Source organism: Ambystoma mexicanum, chromosome 3q (genome assembly GCF_040938575.1).
Source record: "Ambystoma mexicanum isolate Mex_15411 chromosome 3q, UKY_AmexF1_1, whole genome shotgun sequence".
Classification (NCBI taxonomy): Eukaryota; Metazoa; Chordata; class Amphibia; order Caudata; family Ambystomatidae; genus Ambystoma; species Ambystoma mexicanum.
Window position 1 is genome coordinate 201,573,463 of NC_090926.1, and position 16,284 is coordinate 201,589,746.

A 16,284-nucleotide genomic window follows, 5' to 3' on the forward strand; every position below is an offset into this window, starting at 1 on the left:
ACTAAGGGAACCATGCCAGGTGTTCCTCCAGCCACTATTGCATGTCTGTCCTCCAAGATGTGTTCAATGGAATCATCATCTCAATCCTGGGAAGCTGGGTACCAGTGTTTTTAAATGCGTTACACAAGGGGACTCAGGTGGAGACTTGTGCTAATGAGACCACATGACACAGGCAGCCTTATGCTCCTGCAGCCATAAGAGATGCCTAGCGGATAGCAAGTCCACTCAGAGAACTGAACAGAGCCAGTCTCCACACGGCGATAACCACACCTACAGTCTCTCTCTGCCCTGTCCAGAGGAAGGAAAACTATCCCAGACTGTTCTGAAATGGGCTCCATCCCACTGTACTGCAGATCCTGGAATATGAGATTTCTCATGGTTGATAAACCACAGGGAATCAAAACAGCTGACAAGGCAGAGACTCTCTGGGATATCAGGCGAGTCCTGGAGGGAGCTGTGATCAGCTTGTTGTCAAGGCAACCAAAGGTCTGAACATTTTCTAGGTGGAGGACTACTACTGGTGGAGCCAGAACCATGGTGAAGGCCCTTCAAGCTGAATCACAAGAGCTGAAAGCAGAAGTGATCTAAAGGGAACTAAAGAAACGTCTGGTATGCCATCCTTATTGGCACATGGAAAGAAGCACCCTGGAGCTCCAAGGATGGTAGGAAGTCTCCTCTTGCTAGCATGGCAGGACTGTGCTTAATCTCAATCGTCATGTGTCTTGGTGGCACACAAGAGGTTAAGGGAACTTCATGTAGAGTACTTGAATTTCCCAAATGCCTTCATCGCAAAAAGACAGAATAGAATTCTGTGCCCTCCTGAAGACAGGAACCTACATGATTGGAGGCTACACCTTTCACCAACACATCACAACTAGGAGAGCTCTTCCCATGTCTAACCTCGTGCATGGGGTAAATCTGTTCCCAGAAAGAGGTTGGAGAAACCCTTTATCTTGTAACCTAGTCTCAAGGCACAAAACCCATGTGCCTTGCATTAACTTCTTCAGCTCTTCTAAGAAACAGGATACTCTGCCCCCACTTGGAAACTAGTTATCAGGGCCTCTGTTTTGAGGGGTAGAAACTTTCCCAGAAGACTGGAGTGGCTTTTGTCCCTGCCCTTTAGTGCGGGTTCAATATGTATGGAACGGGGGCACCATACTATTTCTGTAAGAGCCCTAGCAAGTTAAGCTTTTTTGGTTCTTGGGGGTAGAGGAATGTGGGTTCTTTTGGCGCAGTTGGCCTGCATTCTCGTCATTACAGAAAGCACTATGGACCCCATCCTCCTTGAGATTGCCAAATAACAGGCCCCCTTAAAAAGGCATCTTTATGGCTGTGGAGTTCCAAGAGCATCAGCATGCAAATCCTACACAAGGATGAACCTCCTTCAATGATATTGCAGTCCCCATAGTCATGGCTGCATCACTCCAGCAAAAGCGAGGTCCTATAGCAACTTCGCCTGCAAGGAGCACAATATGTCACATCGTTAGGAGTTCGGTGGAGATCCTGGAATTGAGGACTGCCTTGCAAGTGTAGCTGGCAAAGGTGCTAGATAGGAGGGATAAATTGGTCCCCAAAAACCTCAGTGTCCCATCCACCTTTCTGTCTGCTTGATCCCAAATAGGGGGTCATCCACCATGAAAGGTCGCTCTGTCAAGATAGGCATATTGTCATTGACCTACACATTTAGCAGCATGGACTTCTCTTCTCCACAAATGGGTTAAAGCCTCGACAGGAAAAAAGGCATGGAAAGCCTCTCTGGATATTGTCACTCTTGAATCTTTTTTCGATACCCAAGATCAGGGGTAGAGGCCCTTTGAAGAGTGTTGGAACTGGTTCATCTTGGGATCCTTTTCTGGCTGAAGGGAATCAAATAAGATGAAAACCAAACTGTCACTTCATCTAATGCCACCACTGCTTCTCTGAACAGATATTTCCCTTTCTGATCACTTCAGGAGGAATCGTGCTCAGTGGAGAAGGATGAAATTGAAGGATGAAATTGGAGAAGTGTTTAGCAGACTTCCTTTTCCTCAATTATTTTCTTGGAACATTTGTTCAGCCCTGGCCCTACCCAGAGGGTCCGACACCCGACAAGGTCCAAAGGTTGAAAAGGTATGAAGTTAAACTGAAGTTATAAAATATTTTAAGGATATGATTAGGATTGACAAGTCGTATCAGGGGAGGTGGGTGGGGAGGGCAATGTGTGGGGAAACTGGTATATGTGTAGGTTCTTTCTGAAAGCAGGGTTGGAGGGTGCAGTTGGGATGCCAAGAGGTAGGATGTACCAGGCTCTGGGTGACCACTGAGTAAATGCATGTTTTTGTGTGTATGTTAGTTTGCAGAGTGGACTATGTAGGGGATGCTGGCTTGCTTGTCTGGGTGTTTGCGTGGGTGATGGGTTTGAGTTTGTTGTAACGGCAAGATGGTATTTTGTGATGGATGGCTTTGAAAACAATGCAGGGTCCTTTGAAGTCAAGTCTCTGGGGTACATGGAGCTGGGTGATTACTGATGTGATGTGTGAATGTTTGTGGAGGATGAGCCTGGCTGCTGCGTTTTATATGGCTTGCATATGGGGGGGGGGTGGAGGGGGTGGGCAGGGAAGAGGTGGCAAGTGTGCTGCAGGAGAGTCAGTGAGGAGAGCATTGCAATAGTTCAGGATGGCAAGAACCATTGCTTGGACAGGCAGTGCAGAAGTCATCAGGAGGAAGGATGAGTGATCTTTCATAGGTGGTGTAGCTTGCATGTTTTGGTGATGACATTTATGTGGTGTATGAAGGAAAGGTGGGGTTGATGGTGAAGTGAAGGGATTTGACAGGTGTGGAGAGATACGTATGGGCTGTCCATGGCAAGTTCTTTGATCCAGGGGGTGAGTTCAGGTTTGTCCCTTGGGGGCAGATGAGGGGGTATTTGTTTTGGAAGGGTTGCGTCTGAGGAAGTGTGGCGATAGTGGACCTGTTTAGGGGATGCAATGTGCAGGTCTATTTGTGCGTTGTCTGCATATTGGTGGAAATGGATATGGCATTTGTTAAGGGTCTTTTCAAGGGATTCAACCTATACGTTAAAGAGGAGTAGAGATAGGGAGGCGCCTTACAGTACGCCATACTTGACCGGGGGGAGGTCTGATCGAAAAGGGGCTAAGGAGACCAAGTGTGCTCTGTCAGTAAGAAAGGAGGTGAACCAGTCGAGGGTGGCGGTTCCAGAGTGTGGTCGATGGTATAGAAGGCTGCCGAGAGTTCGAGGAGTAAGAGTAGTGCTATGTATCCTTTGTCAGTGATGTTGTAGAGGCCATCAATGATGTGTAGTGGTTTTTGAGCTGTGTGCATGTCGAAAGCCAGATTGAAAGGGGTGCAGTAGGTGGTCTGTGGTGATGTATTGCAGTTTGGTAGTGACAAAGCGTTCCATGATTCTGGCAAGGTATAGCAGGATAGTGATAGGGTAGTAATTTTCAGGGAGTTTAGAGGTCGAGAGATGGTGTGAGGCGTGAGATTTGAGCGCAGAGAGTACAGTGCCATTCGAAAGACTGGAGTTGATGTTGAGCCAGTGGGGAGCAAGGGTAGTAATGCAATTGGGTGTGGCTTGAGGTGGGCATGAATCATTGAAGAAGTGTTAACATTTTGTTTTTGTAATGAGGCCGTCTGTGTCGATAGGGTGGAAGATGTCCCATGTGTTGGTATGTTTGGGAGCAGGGGTGCAAGTAGGTGGGCAGAGGGGAGGGCATGCATGTGTATTTTGGAGTTGAAGTAGTCCATGAGGGCGTTGCATACTGCAGTGGATGGTGGTTTGGAGAGGGATTTGATAAAGTTGAATAGTTTGTGTACGATTGGTGGCGGATTGGAGTTCTTGGAGGGAATTGGTGACTTTTGCATGGATTGTGGTGGTTTTATAATTGGCGTGGGGGTGTTTGAGTGGTACTCTGGTGGAGGCATGTGGATTCTTTTGTCAAGCTCTTTCTAAGCATCTGGCATCCTGCTTGGTAGAGAGGAGGGAACTGTTGAGCCACGGTTGGTGGTACTGACTGCAGGGTTTTTCTGTTCTGACGGTGCTTGTCTGGTGATGGTGTTTTAATACTTAAGGAGAATGGAGGGATGTGCGTTTGGGGAGGCAGGGCTGGTATGAGTGGCGATAAGGCTGTATCTGTAATGTGTTTGAATAGTCTGGATGGGGGCGAAGGGGGTGTTTGGCAGGTCAGAGGGTACCTGTGTGGTGAAAGTGTGAAGGGGATTCTGCAGTTGTCTGGCCACGAAACCCAGAAATCGGTTTTCCACTGAGACATGATTTTTGCATGAAATCAAAAGAGAGGAGAGAGAGAAGACAGAGTGTCTGTCCTAAGTGATTAGTTGTGTGAGGTCAGAGGGGGCGGGCAGAGTGAGGAAACTCTTTAGTATGGGGGTGTCTGGATTGGAACTACCAGAGTTGAAGCCACCAAAGTAGATATTGATGCAGGGGGAGTGGTAGTTATTAGCTGTGAAGTCAATGTGAACGTTGGGAATGTGGTTTGGGTGCAGTAAATAATGTGGGTAAAGGTGGGGTGTGAAGGAGGTGAGAGAGGGCTTTTTCTGAGGGTGGCTAGGACTCCAATTCTGAGGAGGTGGAAACGACAGCCTGCATCAAGGAATACATTCCTTTTCAAAAATTGATCAGCAAAACGTGCTAATTAAAATGTTGCTGATTAGGAAACAAACGTATTGGATTAGCAGTTTTGTACTGATATTTTTTTATGTCACCAGAATTTATTTCTACCCAAAACACAAAATGAGCAACAATACAGCATTTGTACCGCTGAAAGTAAGAGATTAGTGAGATGTGTAAAATGTACAGGATAGTTGCATGAATGGACACAAATATGATAAAAAAAGGCTCTGAAAACAGTTTTCTGTCGAAGGCTCTGTTCAGCTGGGTGCAGCCAGTGTTGCACAGGACATTGTCCCATATATTACATGATTGCCCCATCATTTCCTGTGTAAGGAGAAGTTCACAAGTTTCATGAATTAAAAAAGTTCACAATGTATTTAGTCCCCAGCTATGATTTTCCTTTAACGTAGTATGGTGCTGCGGCAGACAGGTGGACAAGATGGCCCTTGCCTGTAATTGAGATCAACTGTTTTCAACACAGTTTTCAATACCACTTTCGGGGAGGGCAGAGCCTCTAAAGGACATCAAGCCCGAGCCAGGTCGGCTCAAGCACAGCATTCCAGCACTGCGCACCCACGAAAGCGATATTTATTGCCCTTAGCACTCAGTGGCACATCTGGAGGCAATGCCATGGTTTACTTTAGCAAAACTCTAATTAGAAATTATGCATCAGCTTACATTTTTAGTAATGGAATTGCAGGACTGTTTTAAAAAAAATAAAGTAAATACATACTGGTCTTTGGAAACAGGATATAGTTTGCTAAATATATCCAGATTATTTCTGGTTTGCAAATATTTGAAAAAGAAAGAACGTTCTTGTCTAGCACTCACACGTAGGCCTTGGGCACTTTTAAGAGTGGAGCAGCTTGTCACTGCTGCACTCTCTCCGTTAGCCCCTTTGAACTTGCAGTGAACAGTGACCAAAGTGTGGAGAAAGCCCCGAGGTCAAGAGAGGAATGCAGGCCGACCTGTGCATGAATAGCACAGGATAATTTAAATAACTAGCTGTGCTACACAAGAGTCAATTTAATTCGCAAACCTACAGAATTGCTATGCAACACTGCTTATTTTATGACTTGCTGCATGATGATGTGGTTCCTCTTTGAGGTCTCCATCTCAGAGTAGCCCATCTTGAACTAGGAGCCACCGAATAGACTGTGATGAGCTTTTGTATTATTCACGGTGCACTCATGGATCACAGAGGGGTCTCAATTGAGTATGGCTGCCAATGCCGTCATTCAATGTGGGTAAAAATTACCCATAGTCCGCTCCTCACAGGTGCCGTCAAGGCCCAGATACTGGCAGGTGAAAACCACTTTTGAGAATTCCCCCCTTAATACATCCTGGAAAGCCTACCACACTGCTGTTTGCAGTCCCCCTCCAGCAAGACATCAATTCAAGTGATGGAACAGGGGAAGCTCAGCCCTGCTCTGTGTCCCGTGCCCCGTGCTTACTCAATACTTACAACCTGCTTTTCCCGCAGTGTTGGGATGGATGGGCCCAAGATCTGAATAAAAGTTAACAGGATTGTGCCACATCAAAGGCATTTAATTCACCCGGGCGAAGATGGATGGAAAGAGGACACATTAATTTGTTAAAATGTCCCCATGTACGAGGAGGGATGAATCAAAAGTACTGGGATGATGAGGTAATGCAGTTTTAATGGCCTCTGCGGAATTCAAATGTTCTGCCACAAAAAGCCTCAGGACAAATCACACAAAATCAGGAAGGTTTTTATTTAAAAAAAGGGTAAATTCATTTGCAGTTTTTTATTTTCAAAACAACCATATTACATAATTTATTATAATACTTTCCCTAGGATTCAACAAAAAAGGCACTTTACGTAATGAAAGGTCATATTTTTTGCGACATAAAAGGAATAAAACATAAGTTGGCACCCATCTTGTCATGCCCACAGCACACAACTAACGTAAAAGCAAAGAGCCACGTGTTTTCACAAAACCTGGTTACTCCCATGTAATACTTAATGCAGACAAGTACATTTATTCACGGGATAAAGTATGAATTTGTATTGTGATTTACTGTGATTATTGGGCAACAAATGACAGGATTGCGTACTTCAATTTACAAGACGAGTGAAGTTACTGGAAGACCGATTATGCAAATCAAACACATTTGCTCTCATTTTCTTTGGAAGGTCGCATGCCTGTTGCCAACGCTGGGTTCAAAGATATGCACGACTGGACTCTAGTGTAGTGAAAACGTAATACCAGACTGTCACATCACCCTACTTGGCTGTCGTTGCACGCCATAAGGCAAGAACTATGGGATACTATTGTAATAGCATCTTGGATTGAACAAGTACTACAAGAAGTCATTCTCAGAAATATTCATAAACCACAACTTGCGTTTGAAGGGACTACAGCTAACATTCAACCACTGCACCTTGTTACATAATCATGAATGTCTTATCCAAGAGAAAAACTGTAGTCATGACTGCTCAGCAACAGATGTTTCAACAGAAAATGATGTATAAATACAGATTTTCAATATAAAAAAGTTATGTGAACGGCTCGGCATCTCTTTTGATGCTACCTTTTGTTCACATTCTTCCAGCCTTAACTGCAAAACAAACGAGTACACTGCTTTGCTTAATTTCTGAAAAAAACAAAAAACTGTATTGACAGCCAAAGAAATCCTTGTTTAAGAAAATGTTTTAAACATACCTAACATGCTGTGAAGTAAGGGTACTGTTTGGCAGATGGGCTGTGAAACTTAAATCAAAGAGCAAAGAATAAAAGAACAATTTAGAAGGCTGCTGCCCTTGTCTATCATTACAAGGGGTCTTATAAGTAATTAGGTCAAGCAAGGCAAAAAAAATGAGGGGATGCAATGCTTGTAACTCAAAAAAATGTTCGTTTTACATTTATTGCAATGATCATATAGTCTTCACATTCAGTTAAAACTAATCTCACATGACCAACACCAGTTTACAAAGGTTTTGAAACCTTAAGCTACTGGAATTATCCAAGTGTGAAAATGCATTCAATACCCTTCACAGTGGGTTGACCGAGGCCATAAAACTCCTCAGTAGTGGAGGAGACTCCAATTCCAACCTTTGATTTCCAGGTCATACTTGCATAGCAAAAGGGGCTTAATAGTTCTATGCAGTCCCTTTCTAAACACACGAAGAAACATCCGTACAAAGACACCAAACAGCACAATAACATTTATGCAAAGTCTGCTTGAGAAAATATTAATGATTACTTCTCTAAAGCGGACTTTGCATAAATCTCATTTGTAGGGACGATCATTTATTGTGAAGCCACTTTTTTGGCAAAAGGGATTTGCAAACGAGAAAGCACCCATAAAGTCCTTGTGTAAACAGGGGGCCAGGTGGAGGTGTGGACTGATAAGCTTGTAGGTGATTTATTTCACAGCTAAATTCCAGGAGCAGAACCTCTCCGAATAAATTAAAACTTAAAACATTGCTGTCTATTTAAAAAGTTTATCCCGAAGCCCACGCTACACTGAGATCCCAAGATCTCTCGTTTTGGTCTCAAAAGGTGGTAGGTCAACAAAACTGTTGATTTTCGTAGTGCCCAATGTAAATTGGCTGTCCTGTCAAAAGAAAAACCGCATAAGAGATAAATCTTGTATTTATTATGATAGGTTCCAACAATGCCATTAGGTTCAGTAGAAACTAATACAGCCTCTATTAATCCACCAATATGATTTGCTATAAGGTTGTGTGCTTGGATAATGAATTCAGTTTCAAAGCCCTCTTTAGATACACCTATCAATTAGACTTCAGTATTGCTCGAAATCTGTCTACTAACCTAACAGTTTAGAATTGTGGCTCCTCAATCCTAGACTGCTCTAAAAGGCTAATTTTCTGTTCTTAACTACGCACGTTGTTATGCATTCAATAATGTTACTTTACACAAATTAAAGCATACATGGCAAGTCCTCTCACTAACTTCATACATTTCCCCACACTGAATAAAGTCTCTATAGAATGAAGGGCGGACAAACCATATTGTTGGATGGTTGTGCAGGTTAATGGCTTACACAGAGAAATACCTGCTCATGGACAAGTCATTAACCCATCACAGCTCTTAAACTATGATTTCAATGGGAGTTCCTCGTGGCATTCAAAACACGTACCAAGCAGTTATATTCCAGCAACTGCTAACAATTAGAACAGTTCATGAAGGATGGAGGCAGCAATGGGAAGGTAAAACGGTCAGATCAGAATCGATAGGTTACAAATGTGACTGTAGGAATGAGGAATCCACCTAAACCACACACAAAATAAACCTCACCTGGAATCAGCAAACGGCTGTATTAGTGCAAACATACTAGGATATCAATAGATTAATTTCGAGTAAAGCTGTGTATAGTTGCAGTTAAACCACAAATACCATGAAACTTCCATGGTGGGCATTTCTTGTTCAGGGGCTCAGGGGAAACAAGCAGCTATTGCAATAGCACTGAACTGGATTCGGGCTTATCAAGCGACTAGCCAAATATTGTATGCTCCAATTCAATCAAATGTAGCGTTCTCAGAAGTGCCAGCACTGAAGGCCAGCTATATAACTCCCTTGTTTGTGCATGATTTAGTAGGATGATCTTTCTCAGCAACCCTGAAATCCTGGCCATTTCATTTCGTTTTTGTCTTTCAGAATCTTTGTGCAGCATTCGGATAGAATAAAATGAAGAAAACTTTCACGTGCAGTAGTAACCTTCCAGGTGCCTACCAATGGTGCATTAAGTGTCAACCAAAACTACTTCATGTAGCAGCAACTCAAATCATTTGAGACAGGGACTCAACATGTTATTTTAGACCTTGCAAAATTGTTCCAGGGAGTAGAGTTCAATCACCCAATTAAGTTACCAGTGTCAAATTAATTCAGGGTAGAAGGGGAAAACAAATCCTACACAAAGCGTCTCCAATGTTTTGAGACCAACTGCAAATAAATGTAAAGCAGTTTTTAACGTTAAAAAACATTTACATTAAGCAGTGTGCTGGATACTAAAGTAAAGAGCATGACTGCCACTACTGATCTTTGAAGCGATGAGTTAAAAAAAAATAATAGGACAGCAGTGGGCTTCCACTGTATATATTGTACAACATTATGAATGGGGTGCAAAAAGAGCGCACTCCGCATATGTGCAAATGAGGACAATGTAGAAGGAGCATCCATGCTGCTTAAGATTTACAACCCGCTGCCCTGCATAACACGTACAACAATTGTAGGCAATAAGTAAAACATTAACATATTCATCCAAAACATTCCATACAAAAAGTGAACTTTGAATTTTGTATTGGACAGGTCGGATAGGAGTTGCATAACATTTTCCAGCTGTGTGCAGATAGGAAATATGTACAGAAATAAGCAGGACCCAAGTCAATGCCCAGGCCGAAAGGTCAGAAGTCCACTATAAATGGCAGTCGTTCATTATTAACAGTTTGCATAGTTATATAGCACCATAAAAAGTAACATATGACCATCCTGATTGAAACCATTGCTCAGGACTCAAGGTTAAATAAACAAAGAAGCAGATTTAGCTCAGGGTTGGGGACTCCAAGCGCACTGATCTTCACCACGAACAGATGAAATCCTTAAAAAAAAAAAATAATAATAATAAAAAAAAAAGGGTAAATAAATCAGGCCTTCTTGGCTCAAATGAATTGCTATACACAGGGTTAAACTATCCGGTGTGCAAACAGATTCCAGACCTTTAAAGATCAAAAGCAACATTAAGAAATCAGAATCATGCGTTCACTGAATGCTTCAGTAGACACCAATAACGATTTGAAGGATTTTTGAGGCGATGATACTGTGAAAATAACAAAAACATGGAGTTTGTAATAGAAATGTGAAAAACTACAACCAGGAAGTTACTCAATTTAACGAGTTGTGCATTCATTCCCATGCTGATTTTGGGAAGGCCCTATATCATTCTTGCATCATTGACATTTCGATACAATTGCAGGGGAAACCAAAGTTAGTAAGCAGACAGGTGAAGATAGTTCTGAAAACATTACATTTGGCAATCCCCTTCCATGACATCGGTATGGAAAACTACAAACTTTCACAAACTATACAAGGTTGTCGGGGCGACCAGAGCAGGACTCCAGGCATACAAAGCACAAAGGACTACTGCGAGAATGCAGCCTTGTCAATATATTATCCTACTCATTTCTGCACATGCATATTGACATTAAAGAATGACTGAGGATGGTAAAGATTTCAAAGTCTTGAACAGTTTCCTGCACTTTTTTGTATGCAATTGAGCTAAGAACACTTAGTTTGCTCACTCACAGAATGAATTACAGCATTCAGGTGTCACACCCCGTCAGCATGTATAACAATTCCAAAGGATCGTAACCTTTCCAAACCATTTCAGCATTTTCTTTAAGAACACCAAGGATATGTAAAAGTGAAACTTGATACAAGCATACATCTACTATTGCACGATAATGACCTGTCAAGCCGTACAGACATTATCAGCGGTCAGCATCCCAGATATGGCTATCAAATGTGACATTAGCTGCTGGTACATATCGCAATCAGTAATATTGTCCAAAGGGGCTTGATGCACAGGAATTTGACAAACGAAAACAATAAAAAAATGTTTTAAAAAAAAGAAATTGTGACTTTAACTAGCCTGAAGCTTAAAGTCGCATAACTTTCTTACTTAAAAATGGTTAATTAGAACTAAACCTCCATTTGATGGCAGTGCATGCAAACAAATCATAACAAGTGGTGCCAGTCGACAATACAGATGGTAGGCTGGGGATGTCTATTTTTGAAGGTAGGTGAGAGGTCCAAGAGTTGTCAACGATGGCGCAAGACATTAAGGACAAACCAGACAGGCAAAGGAGTGAGCATATTTTGAGGTTGAGGTAGACCACACAGATTTTGGCTGGGAAAGGAACTTCTCATCCGTTCAGCTTGGTGCTTTGCTTCTGAATGTTTAACGCTCATACGCAAGACGGCTGGAGCATGTGAAAAGAGCAACCATGGAGGTAGCCACTGATAAACAGACGCAAGTGGCAGTATGGGGCTCCTACTACCCACTTCTCAATTCACCATATGAAACAGCAACTTTGAGGCAACTGTGCCATTTTTGCCCAAGCAAACATTTTGGCCTCTTAAGCGATGCCTTGAATAGATCCATCTTGACCATCAATGCTCCCACAAAACTGGTTACAAATAGTGGGCTTTGTGGCAAAATGCTATGACGACACATGATTAGTGTAGCTGAAAGGAAGGTTGAAGTTTTCTTCCTCATCGTTTTCATCATCGCCAAAGAGCTGATCTTCGATGAAGGTGCCGCCTAATCCATACTCCTGCTCATGGACAGAAACTTCATTTGGGGTGAGGTGGGAGGAGCCTTCCACAAAGTCGGCAAACCTAAGGTGTAAGAAAATCATTATGAAGAGCAATACTTTACAATATCACAGTGTTAATGCTTTCAGTTAAGGTAATTCCCCCCCACCCCCACCCATCCCTCGCCCAACATATTAGAGCATTAATGTTACTGAAAGAAACCTTTTCAGTATTTGTCAAGGGCATTTTCTAAATTCAAAGTGCTGCACAAAGTTTTCAATAAACGGTTAGATAATTAGTTACATTTAGTGTGAGGTAGTAGATATGAGATAAGATTTCGATAACTAGAAGAAAGCGGAGGTGCAGTCCAACGAGAACAGGGAGCATATTTGTAGCATCCTTACCATACATATCTTATATCAGTAGGAGCATTAGAATGTAGAATCTGTGTAGCTCGATTCCAGAGAAGCCGGTTGGACTGGACTTCTGGATATGAGCTTGAACTGAAAAGATGCTTCACCGATACTCTCCTGCCTAACTACTGATCTTACCACTGTAACTTAATAACGCAGTTCCCTTTTCTACATACTTTTCTACATCCTGAATGTTCCTGCTGTGTGTCTCACTTACCTTAAGTCCCAGGATGCACCTTTGAATATTAGTTGCAATGAGCTTTAGAAACAATCCCGGTGCAGGGATGGAGAGGAGGCTGTGCCACGCAGTCCATGAAGTGGCCATGTAGTGATGCAAAAAGCATGGAGTGCCTGAGAAGTACCGGTAACGAGAATTTCTGAACTGCAATGCTGAAAAGGGGAAGTTGCCAACGGCTGCAGTGGTTTTGATGACAGCGCGGGCTGGAGCGGGCAGAAAGCATCAAAACTCATGGAGTCGCCCGTGGGCTGTCACTTTCATTTTAGCTGTCAAGGAGCAGCAAAATGGACCAGTGGAGCTTGGTGTACCAGAATTAAACCGTTGGGGAGTGCAGAGCTCTGCGCCATGTCTGAGTGCATCTCCGAGTGATGACGTGGGCATGCAGGCCGGGGGTGCTGGCGATTGCTGGAATCCTGCTGGCGTTACTTTTCTGGATCTCAAGTAGCAGGTGTTCTCTACTGCTCACGAAGAGCAGGAGAGTGAAGAAAAGGACCTTGGAACGCGCGAGGCATGCTCAACGGCATGCATTCATCGCTTTGTTTCTTTTTCTTTTGATGTGCTTGCAATCTTCGGCGCTCTATGTCGGATAAATGTTATGCACATTTCAAACAGAGCCACGTGCTGATCGCCGGTACGTTTGTAGTTCATATTAAGCCGGCATAAAAAAGGTACTTAATATAACTTTGCGATGTTGGTAAAGGCTTGTAGTATGTGCAGCTGGTGTCGTGCTGACTGTTCCAGAATGGGAACGTGGAAGGTGGAATGGAAGGTCGGCGGTTGGAGAGAGGCAAAGAAGGAGCTGAATACGTTACTCCATTCATATCCCCTTTAAAGTGTATGTATTCTCACTTAAGTAAATAAAGCATAATTTGTACCCCTCGCGTTGCGAGTATGCTTCAAGTGCCGACAGGTTTATGTGGGCACACCAGTGACTACGCTTGGGAGAAGACACCAGCTGCAGTGTTGCATCAGATGAGGGATCCCCAGGCTGAGATCTGCCAATAGCGTTTGAAGAGAAGGCTGTCCGCAAGTTAATATTTATAAAATAGCGGCAAAGTAAAGTAGTGAAGCCACATACACTGTTAGTGTTTCCCAGCGAGCCCATATTAGAGGAAATGACCCAATGACATTACGTTATTGTGCAACATGCAGCCATCTTGGAAAGGCCAGGCAAAGCATTGCAAACAGGCATCCAATCGATCCTGCTCTTCCTCTCCCAAGTTTTTTTTTTAAAAAAGTTTGTTTTCGCCTGTTTATCCTTTGATTCTGCATTCGAAGAAAGACTATCACATATATAAGTGGAGGAACAAAAGGAAAAAAAGTTAAAAAAGTGTGAAATAAGTGGGGAAACATTAAATATATTAATATTATAAAACCTCAAGGAAAGAAATTTGTCACAACGGTTGATTTGAGTGGGGCTGGAGACATGTCCATACACATTGTTTCACCACCTGCTATGTTCTTACCTGAAGTAGGAGTTCCCACGTTACCTTGGAAAAGATGGTTGAAGACATTCGAACATTACGCAAATGTGGTGTGTGGCACAAACTACAGCGTTGGGGGGAGAAACGCTATTTAAGATCTGCTGGATCTCACAACTGCAGTATGTGGGATATGAACGAGTATGAACAATTTATAATGAAAATGAACAAGCACCATGAAAAGAAACTAAGTAAAATTATTGAGCGATGATAGTTTGGAAAGAGGACACAAGAGGAAGGGGAGTGTGTTGAACAATATATTACGTCCCTCAGGAAATTAGCCAGAACTTGCAAGTTTGGTCAACAACTGGAAGAGAGACTGATGGATCAATTCATGTTAGAATGTAATAGTGCCAAGGTTCGAGAGAGACTGTGGGCCGAGGACGATCCCCCTTTAGATGTGGTTCTACGTATTGCCAAGGAAGTGTAGCATACTGAGAAATGTGTTAAAACAGAGTGCAGGGTGAAGAAAGTTGAATACTCTGCAAACTGCACCAGAGAATGTCAAAGCCAGTGTGAGCAATACAAATCCCAACATGAGAAGAAGTGATACGAGAGCCCATGTTCACCAGGTACAGTGGGGAAAATTGAGAGGTTGTGGTTACAATCAGTGATACAGCGCTGAATTTTGCTTAGGTCAAAGCAGCCAACGGGGAAGGGGACGTGCCAGAACATTTTTTAGATGCGACAGTCGCATTGGGCTAGCAGTCCTGACTGCCCTGCTTTATGGATAATCTGCAGAAATTGCAACAGGAGAGGCCACCTAGCCAGATGCTGCAGGAATAAAGGAAATAGTATGAATTGGATTGGGAAGGAGGATAGCGATGAAGGAGAGGAATGTGTCTCGGCGATAAGGATGAAGTGGATAGCCCAAAGGCCATCATAATGGTGAATGGAGAACCAATTAAGATGATGGTAGAATCGGGGGCCAAGTATACACATTCCAGAAGTGGTGTGGAAGAAAACTGGACCGGAATGGTTACATGAAGTGGACATTAAGCCCAGAGCTTATGGGGGTGCTAAAATTGACATCATTGGTTGGTTCAAAGCTACCTTAGGTTTTAAAGACAGATGGGCAGAAGGACGTGTGTATGTCTCAAAGAAGGGAGCATCACCATTGCTGAGTTGGAAACATCAGGGCCTACTCAAAGTATGGTTGGATGCAACTGCAGAGGAATGTGTGTTTGTGGTAGAGCCAGCTGAAATGGACTAAGGAAAAGTGAGAATTGAAATATTTAGAGACAGAATTGGGTGTGTTAAAGGTCTCACACACCGCAATATACTGAAGCAAGTTTACAGACCTCTGGAACAGAAATTAAGAAGCATGCCGATATCTATGAGGAAAGAAGTAAAAGTAGAACAGGTCAAGCTGGAAGACCAAGCCATAATAGAAAGAATTGATGCTTCAGAGTGGGCGTCACCACTCGTGGTTTTAAGGAAGAGTTCAGGAAAGGTATGGGTATGCATCGATTTGAGAGAGCTGAATAAATGTGTTGTCCCGGAGAGACACCATTTGCCCAATATCCAGGAATTTATTTCAACTATGGGGTCTGCCAAAGTGTTCTCTACATTGGATCTTACCGCCGCCTATCATCAAGTAAACTACATAAGGAATCATGGCATCTGACTGTCTTTATAACACTGGAGGGTTAATTTCAATATCGGAGGATGCCCTTTGGGTTAATATCTGCTGCCTCAGTGTTCCAGAAGATAATGTATCGAATATTCAATGATGATGAAGGGGTCATTTTCTTCCAGGATGACATTCTAATATTTGCCGACACTGAAGAAGAGCATAACAGAAGGTTAAAGACAGTATTTAACAAGTTGTACAATGTAGGGATGACACTCAGTAGGGAAAAGTCGAAGATTAACAGAAAAGAAAATCGAATACTTGGTCATGTTAGATCAAAGGATGGTATCACACCGAAGACAGCGTTGGCAGCTGTAATTGAGGATATGGCCACTCCTACATGCAACGAGCAGCTCAGAACATTTTTGGGCATGGCTGAATTTACTTGAAGTTTGTGAAAGGTTTCTCAGATCACAGTCATTCTTCGAGACATGATGAAGATGAATAAGAGGTTTGTTTGGAGACAAGGATGTGAGGATGAATTTAGATACACCAAGAATGCTTTGAAAACGGCACCAGCACTGAAGAACTATGTGCGGGTGAGACGCACAGTAATAACAATGGATGCAAGTAAGGTTGGTTTGGGAG

At 42.9% G+C, this 16,284-nt stretch overlaps 1 protein-coding gene across 2 annotated transcripts in view; it reads right to left on the reverse strand.

Moving 5' to 3' along the window:
* Positions 1–6,347: 6,347 nt before the first annotated feature.
* NEMP1 (nuclear envelope integral membrane protein 1) overlaps positions 6,348–16,284 on the reverse strand; it is a 984,307-nt gene continuing 974,370 nt past the window's right edge. For both annotated transcript variants that reach the window (XM_069653551.1, XM_069653552.1), the window contains exon 9: positions 6,348–12,015. In XM_069653551.1, the coding sequence (XP_069509652.1) occupies positions 11,838–12,015 (178 nt within the window). In that variant the 3' untranslated portion in view covers positions 6,348–11,837. The remainder of the gene's footprint in view (positions 12,016–16,284) is intronic.